General features: G+C 40.9%; 1 protein-coding gene across 18 annotated transcripts in view; it reads left to right on the forward strand.

Moving 5' to 3' along the window:
* LOC139749872 (CUGBP Elav-like family member 4) overlaps nucleotides 1-13561 on the forward strand; it is a 1199110-nt gene that overhangs the window by 942707 nt on the left and 242842 nt on the right. For 17 of the 18 annotated variants that reach the window (XM_071664237.1, XM_071664228.1, XM_071664238.1 and 14 more), the window contains 2 exons: nucleotides 1281-1439; nucleotides 13327-13477. In XM_071664237.1, the coding sequence (XP_071520338.1) occupies nucleotides 1281-1439; nucleotides 13327-13477 (310 nt within the window). The remainder of the gene's footprint in view (nucleotides 1-1280; nucleotides 1440-13326; nucleotides 13478-13561) is intronic. The other variant, XM_071664229.1, reaches the window with a different exon arrangement.

A 13561-nucleotide genomic window follows, 5' to 3' on the forward strand; every position in this document is an offset into this window, starting at 1 on the left:
ATTACATTTATCTGCTTGCTGTTGCTTTTTTTTTTTTTCCAGAATTCATTCAGTTTTATTATAAGGATCATTTCATGAATTTTCAAAATGATGAAAAATCCTTTTGAATGAACATTTATATGTGTGGTTCAAATCATCATGTCTTTACACATTAAATAAATAGATAATGACATTACTGAAACACCCGGGTAGAGGGGACACATTTCTCTTCCCTCATCTTTTACATATTACAAATATCATCCAGTGCTCTCCAAAACTTTCCAATTCTATGTTCACTACCCAGCAAGTCATCACTAAAGAAAAAGTGTTTTCTACATACACTTAAAGCGCAAGCAAGAAAAACTATAAAGAAGAATCCAAGGAAATATTCAATCTCCCTTGTTTTGCCAAGCTAAGTACTGCGAATGAGATGGCAGAACTTGCTACACTATTGTTCTTTCCTTGACCTACAATCAATGGTGGGTGTAAAGACAAGTGTTTGATGCAGTCTTCGTGTTATGAAATAAGATTGTTATATACTAACGAAATTTTGTGGTGTTGGATTTAAATGTTGGCAAATATTTGAAGTTGTCAGTTATCAGTGTTAACTTTTCAACTAGATTTTAAAATACTTCGACATAGATATCATATTAAATATTTCACGTTTCTTAAAAAAGATGAAATTATGTTTCATCTGATTAAGTGTAACATTCTCTTTGTAACTTCCACGTTTTGGAAGCAGCGTATTTTTTGTGCCATTACCAGCCACAATTTGTAATAGCATGCTTTGCACTGCTGAGATAGGTTCCCATATGCTGTACCCTCATACATATTCCACATTTTTCCCCATCAGTTTATTTGGAGCTGAATTCATGATGAAGCAAAGTTTTCAGTACTCGGGAAAATTTGGACATCTATTTTCATATATCGCTAATTCTTATCGTAATGTATATACACTCATGTGCATTCATAGTTCGTAGTCATATACATCATCTCATATGTACATCCAGTTGACACATTAAGACTTCTCGCTTACAGTTGCATTCACAAGCATAATTACTTTTCATCTACACATGCTGTCTTACCCTTTACTCACACGAGACCTTTATTTCTTACTTCCTACCTTATTTTTGTTGACTTCTATCTCTTTAAATTCCTCCAACTCTTTGCTTTAGCTCTGTTTATATATTATGATTGTCATGCACCTGTTTTGATTTCTTATATGAATACATAGATATCTCAGTAATATAATGCATCATGCCTTATAATCCCATGAGCTGACTGCCCCTACCTGTTTACAGGGTGCATCTTCGAGTCTGGTGGTGAAGTTTGCAGATACTGAGAAAGAAAGGCAGCTGCGACGCATGCAACAAATGGCCGGAAATATGGGTCTCCTCAACCCCTTTGTCTTCAACCAGTTTGGCGCCTATGGGGCCTACGCTCAAGTCAATGTCTCAGAGGTGAGAGATAGTCATGTACCTTACTGCCATGCTGTTTCATTTAAAATTAATCACCAAATTTGACATTTTTCACCAATATCTTGAGTCAGACCTCAAGGAAAGTGGTATCTTTTCGTTAGATAGTTGAAAAGTTTTATCATGAAAATCTTTGAACACTTTATCCTTAATTTCAAATGTAAGGGTAGATCTTGTGTATTTCGATATACCTTTAACATAGTACAGTAGTTGAGTTGCTAGTAAAATGCTGGAACCTTACAGAATTAGCTTACATATTATTAACGAAGACTGTACTGTAGTTGAATTCCATGGATTAGTTCATGTATACACCACTCAGGTTAGTAACTTATGTTTTGTCTAGCACTCTAGACTTTAAGATGGGAAAAAGTTAGTTAACAGCACAAACATGAACATGCTCAAGAATAAAAAAGTTACATCTTTGATAAAGTACCTTATAGGAGTCACTTGATACAAGAACCAACATTTTATTCAAATAATTTTTGTTTTTGGTTGCACATGTAACAACTGCTGGAGAATGAAGTGCACTGTATTTGTCCTTCAAGATTATTATAATTTCTTATCTGTCCTGTGAGCATTAGATATATTTTCCTTGGAATGTAAGAGTCAGAAGTTTCCAACCCTCAGTATTTCCACTTAATCATGATCACAATGGCTTGCTCATCTTGGGGTCTTCACCACACTCACCTAATGAGCAACCACTACCAGGCTGACGTCACTTCCACCCTATTTGAGCATATTCCTTAGGATTACATGCTGTCAAGACATGCTCAAAGACCAGCATTTCCTGTCCCATCTATCAGTATCATTTTTCTTTCATTCCTTTATTTATCATTAATCATATAATGAGAATGGTGTACCAACATGTGGTGTGCCTGGATCAGGATATAAGATTACATTTTGTATGTACCATTGATATATATATATATATATATATATATATATATATATATATATATATATATATATATATATATATATATATATATGTATATATATATATATATATATATATATATATATATATATATATATATATATATATATATATATATATGTTCTGGAAGGAGGTAAATAAAGTGCGTAAGACAAGGGAGCAAATGGGAACTTCAGTGAAGGGCGCAAATGGGGAGGTGATAACAAGTAGTGGTGATATGAGAAGATGGAGTGAGCATTTTGAAGGTTTGTTGAATGTGTTTGATGATAGAGTGGCAGATATAGGGTGTTTTGGTCGTGGTGGTGTGCAAAGTGAGAGGGTTAGGGAAAATGATTTGGTAAACAGAGAAGAGGTAGTTAAAGCTTTGCGGAAGATGAAAGCCGGCAAGGCAGCAGGTTTGGATGGTATTGCAGTGGAATTTATTAAAAAAGGGGGTGACTGTATTATTGACTGGTTGGTAAGGTTATTTAATGTATGTATGACTCATGGTGAGGTGCCTGAGGATTGGCAGAATGCGTGTATAGTGCCATTGTACAAAGGCAAAGGGGATAAGAGTGGGTGCTCAAATTACAGAGGTATAAGTTTGTTGAGTATTCCTGGTAAATTACATGGGAGGGTATCGATTGAGAGGGTGAAGGCATGTACAGAGCATCATATTGGGGAAGAGCAGTGTGGTTTCAGAAGTGGTAGAGGATGTGTGGATCAGGAGTTTGCTTTGAAGAATGTATGTGAGAAATACTTAGAAAAGCAAATGGATTTGTATGTAGCATTTATGGATCTGGAGAAGGCATATGATAGAGTTGATAGAGATGCTCTGTGGAAGGTATTAAGAATATATGGTGTGGGAGGCAAGTTGTTAGATGCAGTGAAAAGTTTTTATCGAGGATGTAAGGCATGTGTACGTGTAGGAAGAGAGGAAAGTGATTGGTTCTCAGTGAATGTAGGTTTGCGGCAGGGGTGTGTGATGTCTCCATGGTTGTTTAATTTGTTTATGGATGGGGTTGTTAGGGAGGTGAATACAAGAGTTTTGGAAAGAGGGGCAAGTATGAAGTCTGTTGGGGATGAGAGAGCTTGGGAAGTGAGTCAGTTGTTGTTCGCTGATGATACAGCGCTGGTGGCTGATTCATGTTAGAAACTGCAGAAGCTGGTGACTGAGTTTGGTAAAGTGTGTGAAAGAAGAAAGTTAAGAGTAAATGTGAATAAGAGCAAGGTAATTAGGTACAGTAGGGTTGAGGGTCAAGTCAATTGGGAGGTAAGTTTGAATGGAGAAAAACTGGAGGAAGTAAAGTGTTTTAGATATCTGGGAGTGGATCTGGCAGCGGATGGAACCATGGAAGCGGAAGTGGATCATAGGGTGGGGGAGGGGGCGAAAATCCTGTGAGCCTTGAAGAATGTGTGGAAGTCGAGAACATTATCTCGGAAAGCAAAAATGGGTATGTTTGAAGGAATAGTGATTCCAACAATGTTGTATGGTTGCGAGGCGGGGGCTGTGGATAGAGTTGTGCGCAGGAGGATGGATGTGCTGGAAATGAGATGTTTGAGGACAATGTGTGGTGTGAGGTGGTTTGATCGAGTAAGTAACGTAAAGGTAAGAGAGATGTGTGGAAATAAAAAGAGCGTGGTTGAGAGAGGAGAAGAGGGTGTTTTGAAATGGTTTGGGCACATGGAGAAAATGAGTGAGGAAAGATTGACCAAGAGGATATATGTGTCGGAGGTGGAGGGAACGAGGAGAAGTGGGAGACCAAATTGGAGGTGGAAAGATGGAGTGAAAAAGATTTTGTGTGATCGGGGCCTGAACATGCAGGAGGGTGAAAGGAGGGCAAGGAATAGAGTGAATTGGATCGATGTGGTATACCGGGGTTGACGTGCTGTCAGTGGATTGAATCAGGGCATGTGAAGCGTCTGGGGTAAACCATGGAAAGCTGTGTAGGTATGTATATTTGCGTGTGTGGACGTATGTATATACATGTGTATGAGGGTGGGTTGGGCCATTATATTATTTATTTGTTTATTTATTATACTTTGTCGTTGTCTCCTGCGTCAGCAAGGTAGCGCAAGGAAATAGATGAAAGAATGGCCCACACACACACATATACATACCTATACATTTCAAAGTATACATACATATACATAGACACATACACATATAAACATGTACATATTCATACTTACTGTCTTCATCCATTCCAGTCATCATCCCGCCACGCATGAAATGGCACCGCCCTCCCCCCACACAAGTGCGAGGTAGCACTAGGAAAAGACAACAGAGGCCACATTCGTTCACACTCATTCGCTAGCTGTCATGTGTAATGCACCAAAACCATAGCTCCCCTACCACACCCAAGCCCCACAAACCTTTCCATGGTTTACCCCAGACGCTTCACATGCCGTGGTTCAATCCACTGACAGCATGTTGACCCCGGTATACCATATCGTTCCAATTCATTCTATTCCTTGCATGTTTTTGACTCTCTATATGTTTAGGCCCCGATCACTCAAAAACATTTTCACTCCATCCTTCCACCTCCAATTTGGTCTCCCACTTCTCCTTGTTCCCTCCACGTCTAACTCATATATCCTCTTTGTCAATCTTTCCTCATTCATTCTCTACAAGTGACCAATTGGCCATTTCAGTACACCCTCTTCTGCTCTCTCAACCACACTCTTTTCATTACCACACATCTCTCTTACAATTTCATTACTTACTCGATCAAACCACCTCACACCACGTATTGTCCTCAAACATATCATTTCCAGCACATCCACCCTCCTCCGCACAACCCTATCTATAGCCCATGCCTCACAACCATATAACATTGTTGAAACCACTATTCCTTCAAACATACCAATTTTTCCTCTCCAGGATAACGTTCTCACCTTCCGCACATTCTTCAGCACTCCCAGAACCTTCGCCCCCTCCCCCACCGTGACTCACTTCCGCTTCCATGGTTCCATCCGCTGCTAAATCCACTCCCATATATCTAAAACACTTCACTTCCTCCAATTTTTCTCCATTCAAACTTACCTCCCAGTTCACTTGTCCCTCAACCCTACTGAACCTAATAACCTTGCTCTTATTCACATTTACTCTCAAATTTCTTTTTTCACACACTTTACCAAACTCAGTCACCAGCTTCTGCAGTCCCTCACCTGAATCAGCCACTAGCACTATATCATCAGCGAACAGCAGCTGACTCACTTCCCAAGCCCTCTCATCTACAACAGACTGCATATTGCCCCTCCCTTGAAAACTCTTGCATTCACCTACCTAACAACCTCTTCCATAAACGAATTAAACAACCATGGAGACATCATGCACCCCTGCCGCGAATTGACATTCACTGGGAACCAATCACTTTCCTCTCCTGCTCATACACATGCCTTACATCCTTGATAAAAACTTTTCACTGCATCTAGGAACTTACCTTCCACACCATATACTCTTGATACTTTCCACAGAGCATCTCTATCAACTCTATCATATGCCTTTTCCAGATCTATAAATGCTACATACAAATCCATCTGTTGTTCTAAGTATTTCTTGCATATATTCTTCAAAGCAAACGCCTGATCCACACATCATCCACCACTTCTGAAACCACACTACTCATCCCCAATCTGATGCTCTGTACATGCCTTGACCCTCTCAGTCAATACCCTCCCATATAATTTCTCAGGAATACTCAACAAACTTATACCTCTGTGATTTGAACACTCACCTTTATCCCCTTTGCCTTTGTACATTGGCACTATGCATGCATTCCACCATCCTCAGGCACTTCACTATGAGCCATACATACATTGAATATCCTCACCAACCGGTCAACAACACAGTCATCCCCTTGTTTTAATAAATTCCCCAGCAATACCATCCAAAAGTGCCGCCTTGCTGGCTTTCATCTTCCGCACACCAACTCAACGAAAACACCCTGTATCTGCCACTCTATCATCAAACACATTCAACAAACCTTCAAAATACCCACTCCATCTCCTTCTCACTTCACCACTGATTGTTATTACCTCCCCATTAATCCCCTTCACTGATGTTCCCATTTGTTCCCTTGTCTTACGCACTTTGTTTATCTCCTTCCAAAACATCTTTTTATTCTCCTTAAAATTAAATGATACATTCTCACTCCAGCTTTCACTTGCCCTCTTTTTCACCTCATGCACCTTTCTCTTGACCTCTTGCACCTTTCTCTTGATCTCTTGCCGCTTTCTTTTATACATCTCCCAGTTATTTGCACTATTTCCCTGCAAAAATTGTCCTAATGCCTCTCTCTTCTCTTTCACCGACAATCTTACTTCTTCATCCCACCACTCGCTACCCTTTTTAATCTGCCCACCTCCCACCTTTCTCATGCCACAGGCATCTTTTGTGCAAGCCATCACTGCTTCTCTAAATACGTCCCATTCCTCCCCCATTCCCCTTACGTCATATGCTCTCACCTTTTTCCGTTCTGCACTCAATCTCTCTTGGTACTTCCTCACACAAGTCTACTTTTCAAGCTCACTTACTCTAACCACTCTCTTGCCCCGAACATTCTCTCTTCTTTTCTGAAATCCTCTACAAATCTTCACCTTTGCCTCCACAAGATAATGATCAGACATCCCTCCAGTTGCCCCTTTCTGCAAATTAACATCCAAAAGTCTCTCTTTCGTGCACCTATTAATAACACGTAATCCAATAACGCTCTCTGGCCATCTCTCCTACTTACATACTTATACTTATGTATTTTTTTTTTTTTTTTTTTTTTTTTTTTTTTTTTGCCGCTGTCTCCCACGTTTGCGAGGTAGTGCAAGGAAACAGACGAAAGAAATGGCCCAACCCACCCCCATACACATGTATATACATACATCCACACACGCAAATATACATACCTACACAGCTTTCCATGGTTTACCCCAGACTCTTCACATGCCCTGATTCAATCCACTGACAGCACGTCAACCCCGGTATACCACATCGATCCAGTTCACTCTATTCCTTGCCCTCCTTTCACCCTCCTGCATGTTCAGGCCCCGATCACACAAAATCCTTTTCACTTCATCTTTCCACCTCCAATTTGGTCTCCCACTTCTCCTCGTTCCCTCCACCTCCGACACATATATCCTCTTGGTCAATCTTTCCTCACTCATTCTCTCCATGTGCCCAAACCATTTCAAAACACCCTCTTCTGCTCTCTCAACCACGCTCTTTTTATTTCCACACATCTCTCTTACCCTTACGTTACTTACTCGATCAAACCACTTCACACCACACATTGTCCTCAAACATCTCATTTCCAGCACATCCATCCTCCTGCGCACAACTCTATCCATAGCCCACGCCTCGCATCCATACAACATTGTTGGAACCACTATTCCTTCAAATATACCCAATTTTGCTTTCCCAGATAATGTTCTCGACTTCCACACATTCTTCAAGGCTCCCAGAATTTTCGCCCCCTCCCACACTCTATGATCCACTTCCGCTTCCATGGTTCCATCCGCTGCCAGATCCACTCCCAGATATCTAAAACACTTTACTTCCTCCAGTTTTTCTCCATTCAAACTTACCTCCCAATTGACTTGACCCTCAACCCTACTGTACCTAATAACCTTGCTCTTATTCACATTTACTCTTAACTTTCTTCTTTCACACACTTTACCAAACTCAGTCACCAGCTTCTGCAGTTTCTCACATGAATCAGCCACCAGCGCTGTATCATCAGCGAACAACAACTGACTCACTTCCCAAGCTCTCTCATCCCCAACAGACTTCATACTTGCCCCTCTTTCCAAAACTCTTGCATTCACCTCCCTAACAACCCCATCCATAAACAAATTAAACAACCATGGAGACATCACACACCCCTGCCGCAAACCTACATTTACTGAGAACCAATCACTTTCCTCTCTTCCTACACGTACATATGCCATACATCCTCGATAAAAACTTTTCACTGCTTCTAACAACTTGCCTCCCACACCATATATTCTTAATACCTTCCACAGAGCATCTCTATCAACTCTATCATATGCCTTCTCCAGATCCATAAATGCTACATACAAATCCATTTGCTTTTCTAAGTATTTCTCACATACATTCTTCAAAGCAAACTCCTGATCCACACATCCTCCACCACTTCTGAAACCACACTGCTCTTCCCCAATCTGATGCTCTGTACATGCCTTCACCTCTCAATCAATACCCTCCCATATAATTTACCAGGAATACTCAGCAAACTTATACCTCTGTAATTTGAGCATTCACTCTTATCCCCTTTGCCTTTGTACAATGGCACTATGCACGCATTCCGCCAATCCTCAGGCACCTCACCATGAGTCATACATACATTAAATAACCTTACCAACCAGTCAATGATACAGTCACCCCCTTTTTTAATAAATTCCTCTGCAATACCATCCAAACCTGCTGCCTTGCCGGCTTTCATCTTCCGCAAAGCTTTTACTACCTCTTCTCTGTTTACCAAATCATTTTCCCTAACCCTCTCACTTTGCACACCACCTCGACCAAAACACCCTATATCTCCCACTCTATCATCAAACACATTCAACAAACCTTCAAAATACTCACTCCATCTCCTTCTCACATCACCACTACTTGTTATCACCTCCCCATTTGCGCCCTTCACTGAAGTTCCCATTTGCTCCCTTGTCTTACGCACTTTATTTACCTCCTTCCAGAACATCTTTTTATTCTCCCTAAAATTTAATGATACTCTCTCACCCCAACTCTCATTTGCCCTCTTTTTCACCTCTTGCACCTTTCTCTTGACCTCCTGTCTCTTTCTTTTATACATCTCCCACTCAATTGCATTTTTTCCCTGCAAAAATCGTCCAAATGCCTCTCTCTTCTCTTTCACTAATAATCTTACTTCTTCATCCCACCACTCACTACCCTTTCTAATCAACCCACCTCCCACTCTTCTCATGCCACAAGCATCTTTTGAGCAATCCATCACTGATTCCCTAAATACATCCCATTCCTCCCCCACTCCCCTTACTTCCATTGTTCTCACCTTTTTCCATTCTGTACTCAGTCTCTCCTGGTACTTCCTCACACAAGTCTCCTTCCCAAGCTCACTTACTCTCACCACCCTCTTCACCCCAACATTCACTCTTCTTTTCTGAAAACCCATACAAATCTTCACCTTAGCCTCCACAAGATAATGATCAGACATCCCTCCAGTTGCACCTCTCAGCACATTAACATCCAAAAGTCTCTCTTTCACGCGCCTGTCAATTAACACGTAATCCAATAACACTCTCTGGCCATCTCTCCTACTTACATACGTATACTTATGTATATCTCGCTTTTTAAACCAGGTATTCCCAATCTCCAGTCCTTTTTCAGCACATAAATCTACAAGCTCTTCACCATTTCCATTTACAACACTGAACACCCCATGTATACCAATTATTCTCTCAACTGCCACATTACTCACCTTTGCATTCAAATCACCCATCACTATAACCCGGTCTCGTGCATCAAAACCACTAACACACTCATTCAGCTGCTCCCAAAGCACTTGCCTCTCATGATCTTTCTTCTCATGCCCAGGTGCATATGCACCAATAATCACCCATCTCTCTCCATCAACTTTCAGTTTTACCCATATACTTATGTATATCTCTCCTTTTAAGCCATGTATTCCAAATCACCAGTTCTTTTGCAGCACACAAATCTACAAGCTCTTCACCATTTCCATTTACAACACTGAACACCCCCATGTAAACCAGTTATACCCTCAACTGCTACTTTAATTCCCTTTGCCTTCAAATCACCCATCACTATAACCTGGTCTCATGCATCAAAACTGCTAACCCACTCACTGAGCTGCTCCCAAAACACTTGCCTCTCATAATCTTTCTTCTCATGACCAGTTGCATAGGCATCAATAATCACCCATCTCTCTCCATCCACTTTCAGTTTTACCCATATCAATCTAGAGTTTATTTTCATACATCCTATTACACACTCCTACAACTCCCGCTTCAGGAGTCGTGTTACTCCTTCCTTTGCTCGTCCTCTCACCAACCTCTGACTTTACTCCTAAGACATTCCCAAACCACTCTTCCCCTTTACCCTTGAGCTTCGTTTCACTCAGAGCCAAAACATCCAGGTTCCCTTCCTCAAAATACTACTTCTCTCTCCTTCTTTCTCATCTTGGTTACATCCACACACATTTAGACACCCCAATCTGAGCCTTCGAGGAGGATGAGCATTCCCAGCATGACTCCTTCTGTTTCCCCTTCCACAACCCACTCCACATCAAATCTTGTCAGGCCATTTTCAGTGTGTCCACACTCTCCCTTTCTTTTGTGCTATTAAACGCTGACCTCCTCTGAACATTCCTTAATGCACCCAAAACCTTAGCCCCTTCTCCTAACCCATAACTCACCTCAGCCTCCATGGTGTCATTGACTGCTATTTCCAATTGTAAGTATCTAAAGCTCTCCACTTCCTCAAGGTCATCCCTATTCAAACTTGCTCATAAACCATCCTGTCTTATCTCCCTTCTGTGCCTTCATACCCTTACTTTTGTTCACATTTCCCTCAGCTTTTTTTTTTTTTGCACTCTCTAAAACTCAGTTCTTGTCATTTGCTATTGGAGTTCATTTCTGTAGTCCACTACCAAATGTGTTTCATCTACAAACAACTAATCCACCTTCCTTGATCACCATTGTACAGCATACCATAGATGCATCCCTCCTTCTAAAACTATATCATACCTCTCTCTCACCGCCTCTACCATCGGAAGATTAAACAACTGTGGTGACATCACACATCCTTTATGTAGACTCATCTTCACTGGAAGCCACTTGGTGTCCTCCCTTCATGCTTTTCTCTCCTAACTTTTAACTCCTTACTGCATTAAGTGACTTTCCATTTACCCCATATATTCTCTGCACCTTTCACAAGGCCTCTTGTGAGTGCTGTTATATGCTTTCTCTAGATCCATAAATGGGACACACTATTCAGTTTTCTTCTCCAAGTACTTTTTACATATACATTTCAAAGCAAGCACCTGGTCCATGCATCCTTTTCTTCTTGTAAAGCCACTTCCCCTCCAGTCCAATATTTTGTACTCACTGCCTACTTCTCACTTACTGCTTTCACATGCACCTTACCTCTGAAATTCAAACATTCACTCTTGTCCTCCATCCCATTACAAGTATATTAGGGCATTCTGCTAGTCCTTTAGAAATTCATCTTGGGCCATGTAAACAGTGAATAGCCTGATTAACTACTCAACAATGCTGTCACCCCCTTTCTTTAGTAACTTAACTGCTATTCTATCAACTCATGCCACATATCAGTCTTCATCTAATGCAAGGTTTCACTTTCTCCTGTCATTTCACCATACCATTTACCTGGACTCTCTCTACATTCCTTCTCATCTCAAACACACTACATATGCCACTTTACCATCAGACGCATTTAGCAGTCTTTCAGAATACTCCATCTCCTTTTCATCTCTTCTTTGTTATGATTTATCTATCTGCTTCCCTCCCTGATGTTTACACCTGTTTTCTTCATATATTCACACTACTCTCCACCCTCTAAAACATTTTATTTTCCTGAAGTTCATCAACACGCTCTCACTCCATCTCTCATATGCCTTCTTTTTTTTGGCTCTTGTACCTTCCTCTAGATCTCTTGTCACTTTCTCATGTACTCTTCCCAGAGGGTCATACTCCTTTCCTGCCGATAACACCCATGCACCTCTCCTTTCTTGTACAATAGCAATACAAGGTCCTCATCTTGCTATTCACTTCCCCCTCTCTCACATCCATATCCCACCTTCTGTAACCTACACACTTCATGCCCACATTTAAGCAGTTTCCCTAGATTCCTTCCAGTCCTTACCCATCCCCCTTGTTTCATTTACTTTCATCCGGTGTCACCCTTCATTCAAGCTCTATTGGTATCTTTGCACGCAGGCCTTTTTTCCAAGTTCACTCACTTTCATCAGTTCTTTCACACTTAATTTCCTCTCCCCAAAACCTTTCACATTTACCCTCCATTAGGAAATGATCAGACCTTCCTGCTGCCCTTCTCAGCAAGTTCACATCCAGCAATTTCTCCTTTGTACATGCTGTAATCCAGTAATGCCTGTTGGTTACCCAACCCACTCACTCACATAAACTTATGTATGCACTTCTTTTATTATTATCTAAACATATATGCTGAATCACCAGTCTTCTTTCTGCACACAACTGAGCAAGCTCTTTCCCATATTTAATTATACTAGGGACCCCATTTCATCTAAATATACCTTCAGTTGCCATATCATTTACTTTTTCATTTAGATCTTTTAGCACCTAGATTCAATCTCTTGCATCAAAACTGTCTAAGCATTCACTCAGCTTTTCCCAAAACACTGTTCATCTTCAGTCCTCTCACTACCAGGTGCATGGGCATTAACATTTGCCAATCTCTTGTAGTCTATGTTCAGTCTAACCCATACCAGTCTTGAACTCACTTTCTTATTCCTCCTTCATCAAAAGTGCCAACTCCTTCACTCTTGCCCTTCCACTAACCCCAAATTCTGCCTACCGATTCCTTCTCTCTTGTCCTCACACTAACCCCATACTCTGCCCCGTGAACATTTCCAAACTACTTCCACCCACTTCTTGAACTTTCTCTCTCAAAGTCAGAACTTCCAGGTTCTTCTTGTAAAACAACATTTAATAGTACAGTTAGACTGATATGTTATTAAATGTCAGCAAATCATTAGAAACTGACATTACATTCTATTCAGTGCACACAAACATTCAACATTATATAATGCATCCCATTGATGTTTTAAGTTTTTATGGTTAAGTATCAGTGAATAACTATAACTAATAATTTTTGAAATGATGTTTATTTAATATTCAAATTACTAAGACATTTGCAAGCAATTTTCATATATGTGCCAACAGCAGCAGTTCATGCAGCAGCAGGCAGCACTGATGGCTGCTGCCTCACAGGGTACTTACATCAACCCCATGGCAGCCCTTGCTACACAGATGCCCCATGCTGCTGCGCCCTTGGCCAATGGCATTACTAGCCCAGTCGTCCCGCCCACTTCTGGTAAGGACTGTGATGCTCTTTTGGAATTACTGGTATTCTTGATGGCTGTTGATTGGTTTTTCTCAGTGTCACATCTAATTCTTT

Source organism: Panulirus ornatus, chromosome 8 (assembly GCF_036320965.1).
Source record: "Panulirus ornatus isolate Po-2019 chromosome 8, ASM3632096v1, whole genome shotgun sequence".
NCBI classification, from domain to species: domain Eukaryota; kingdom Metazoa; phylum Arthropoda; class Malacostraca; order Decapoda; family Palinuridae; genus Panulirus; species Panulirus ornatus.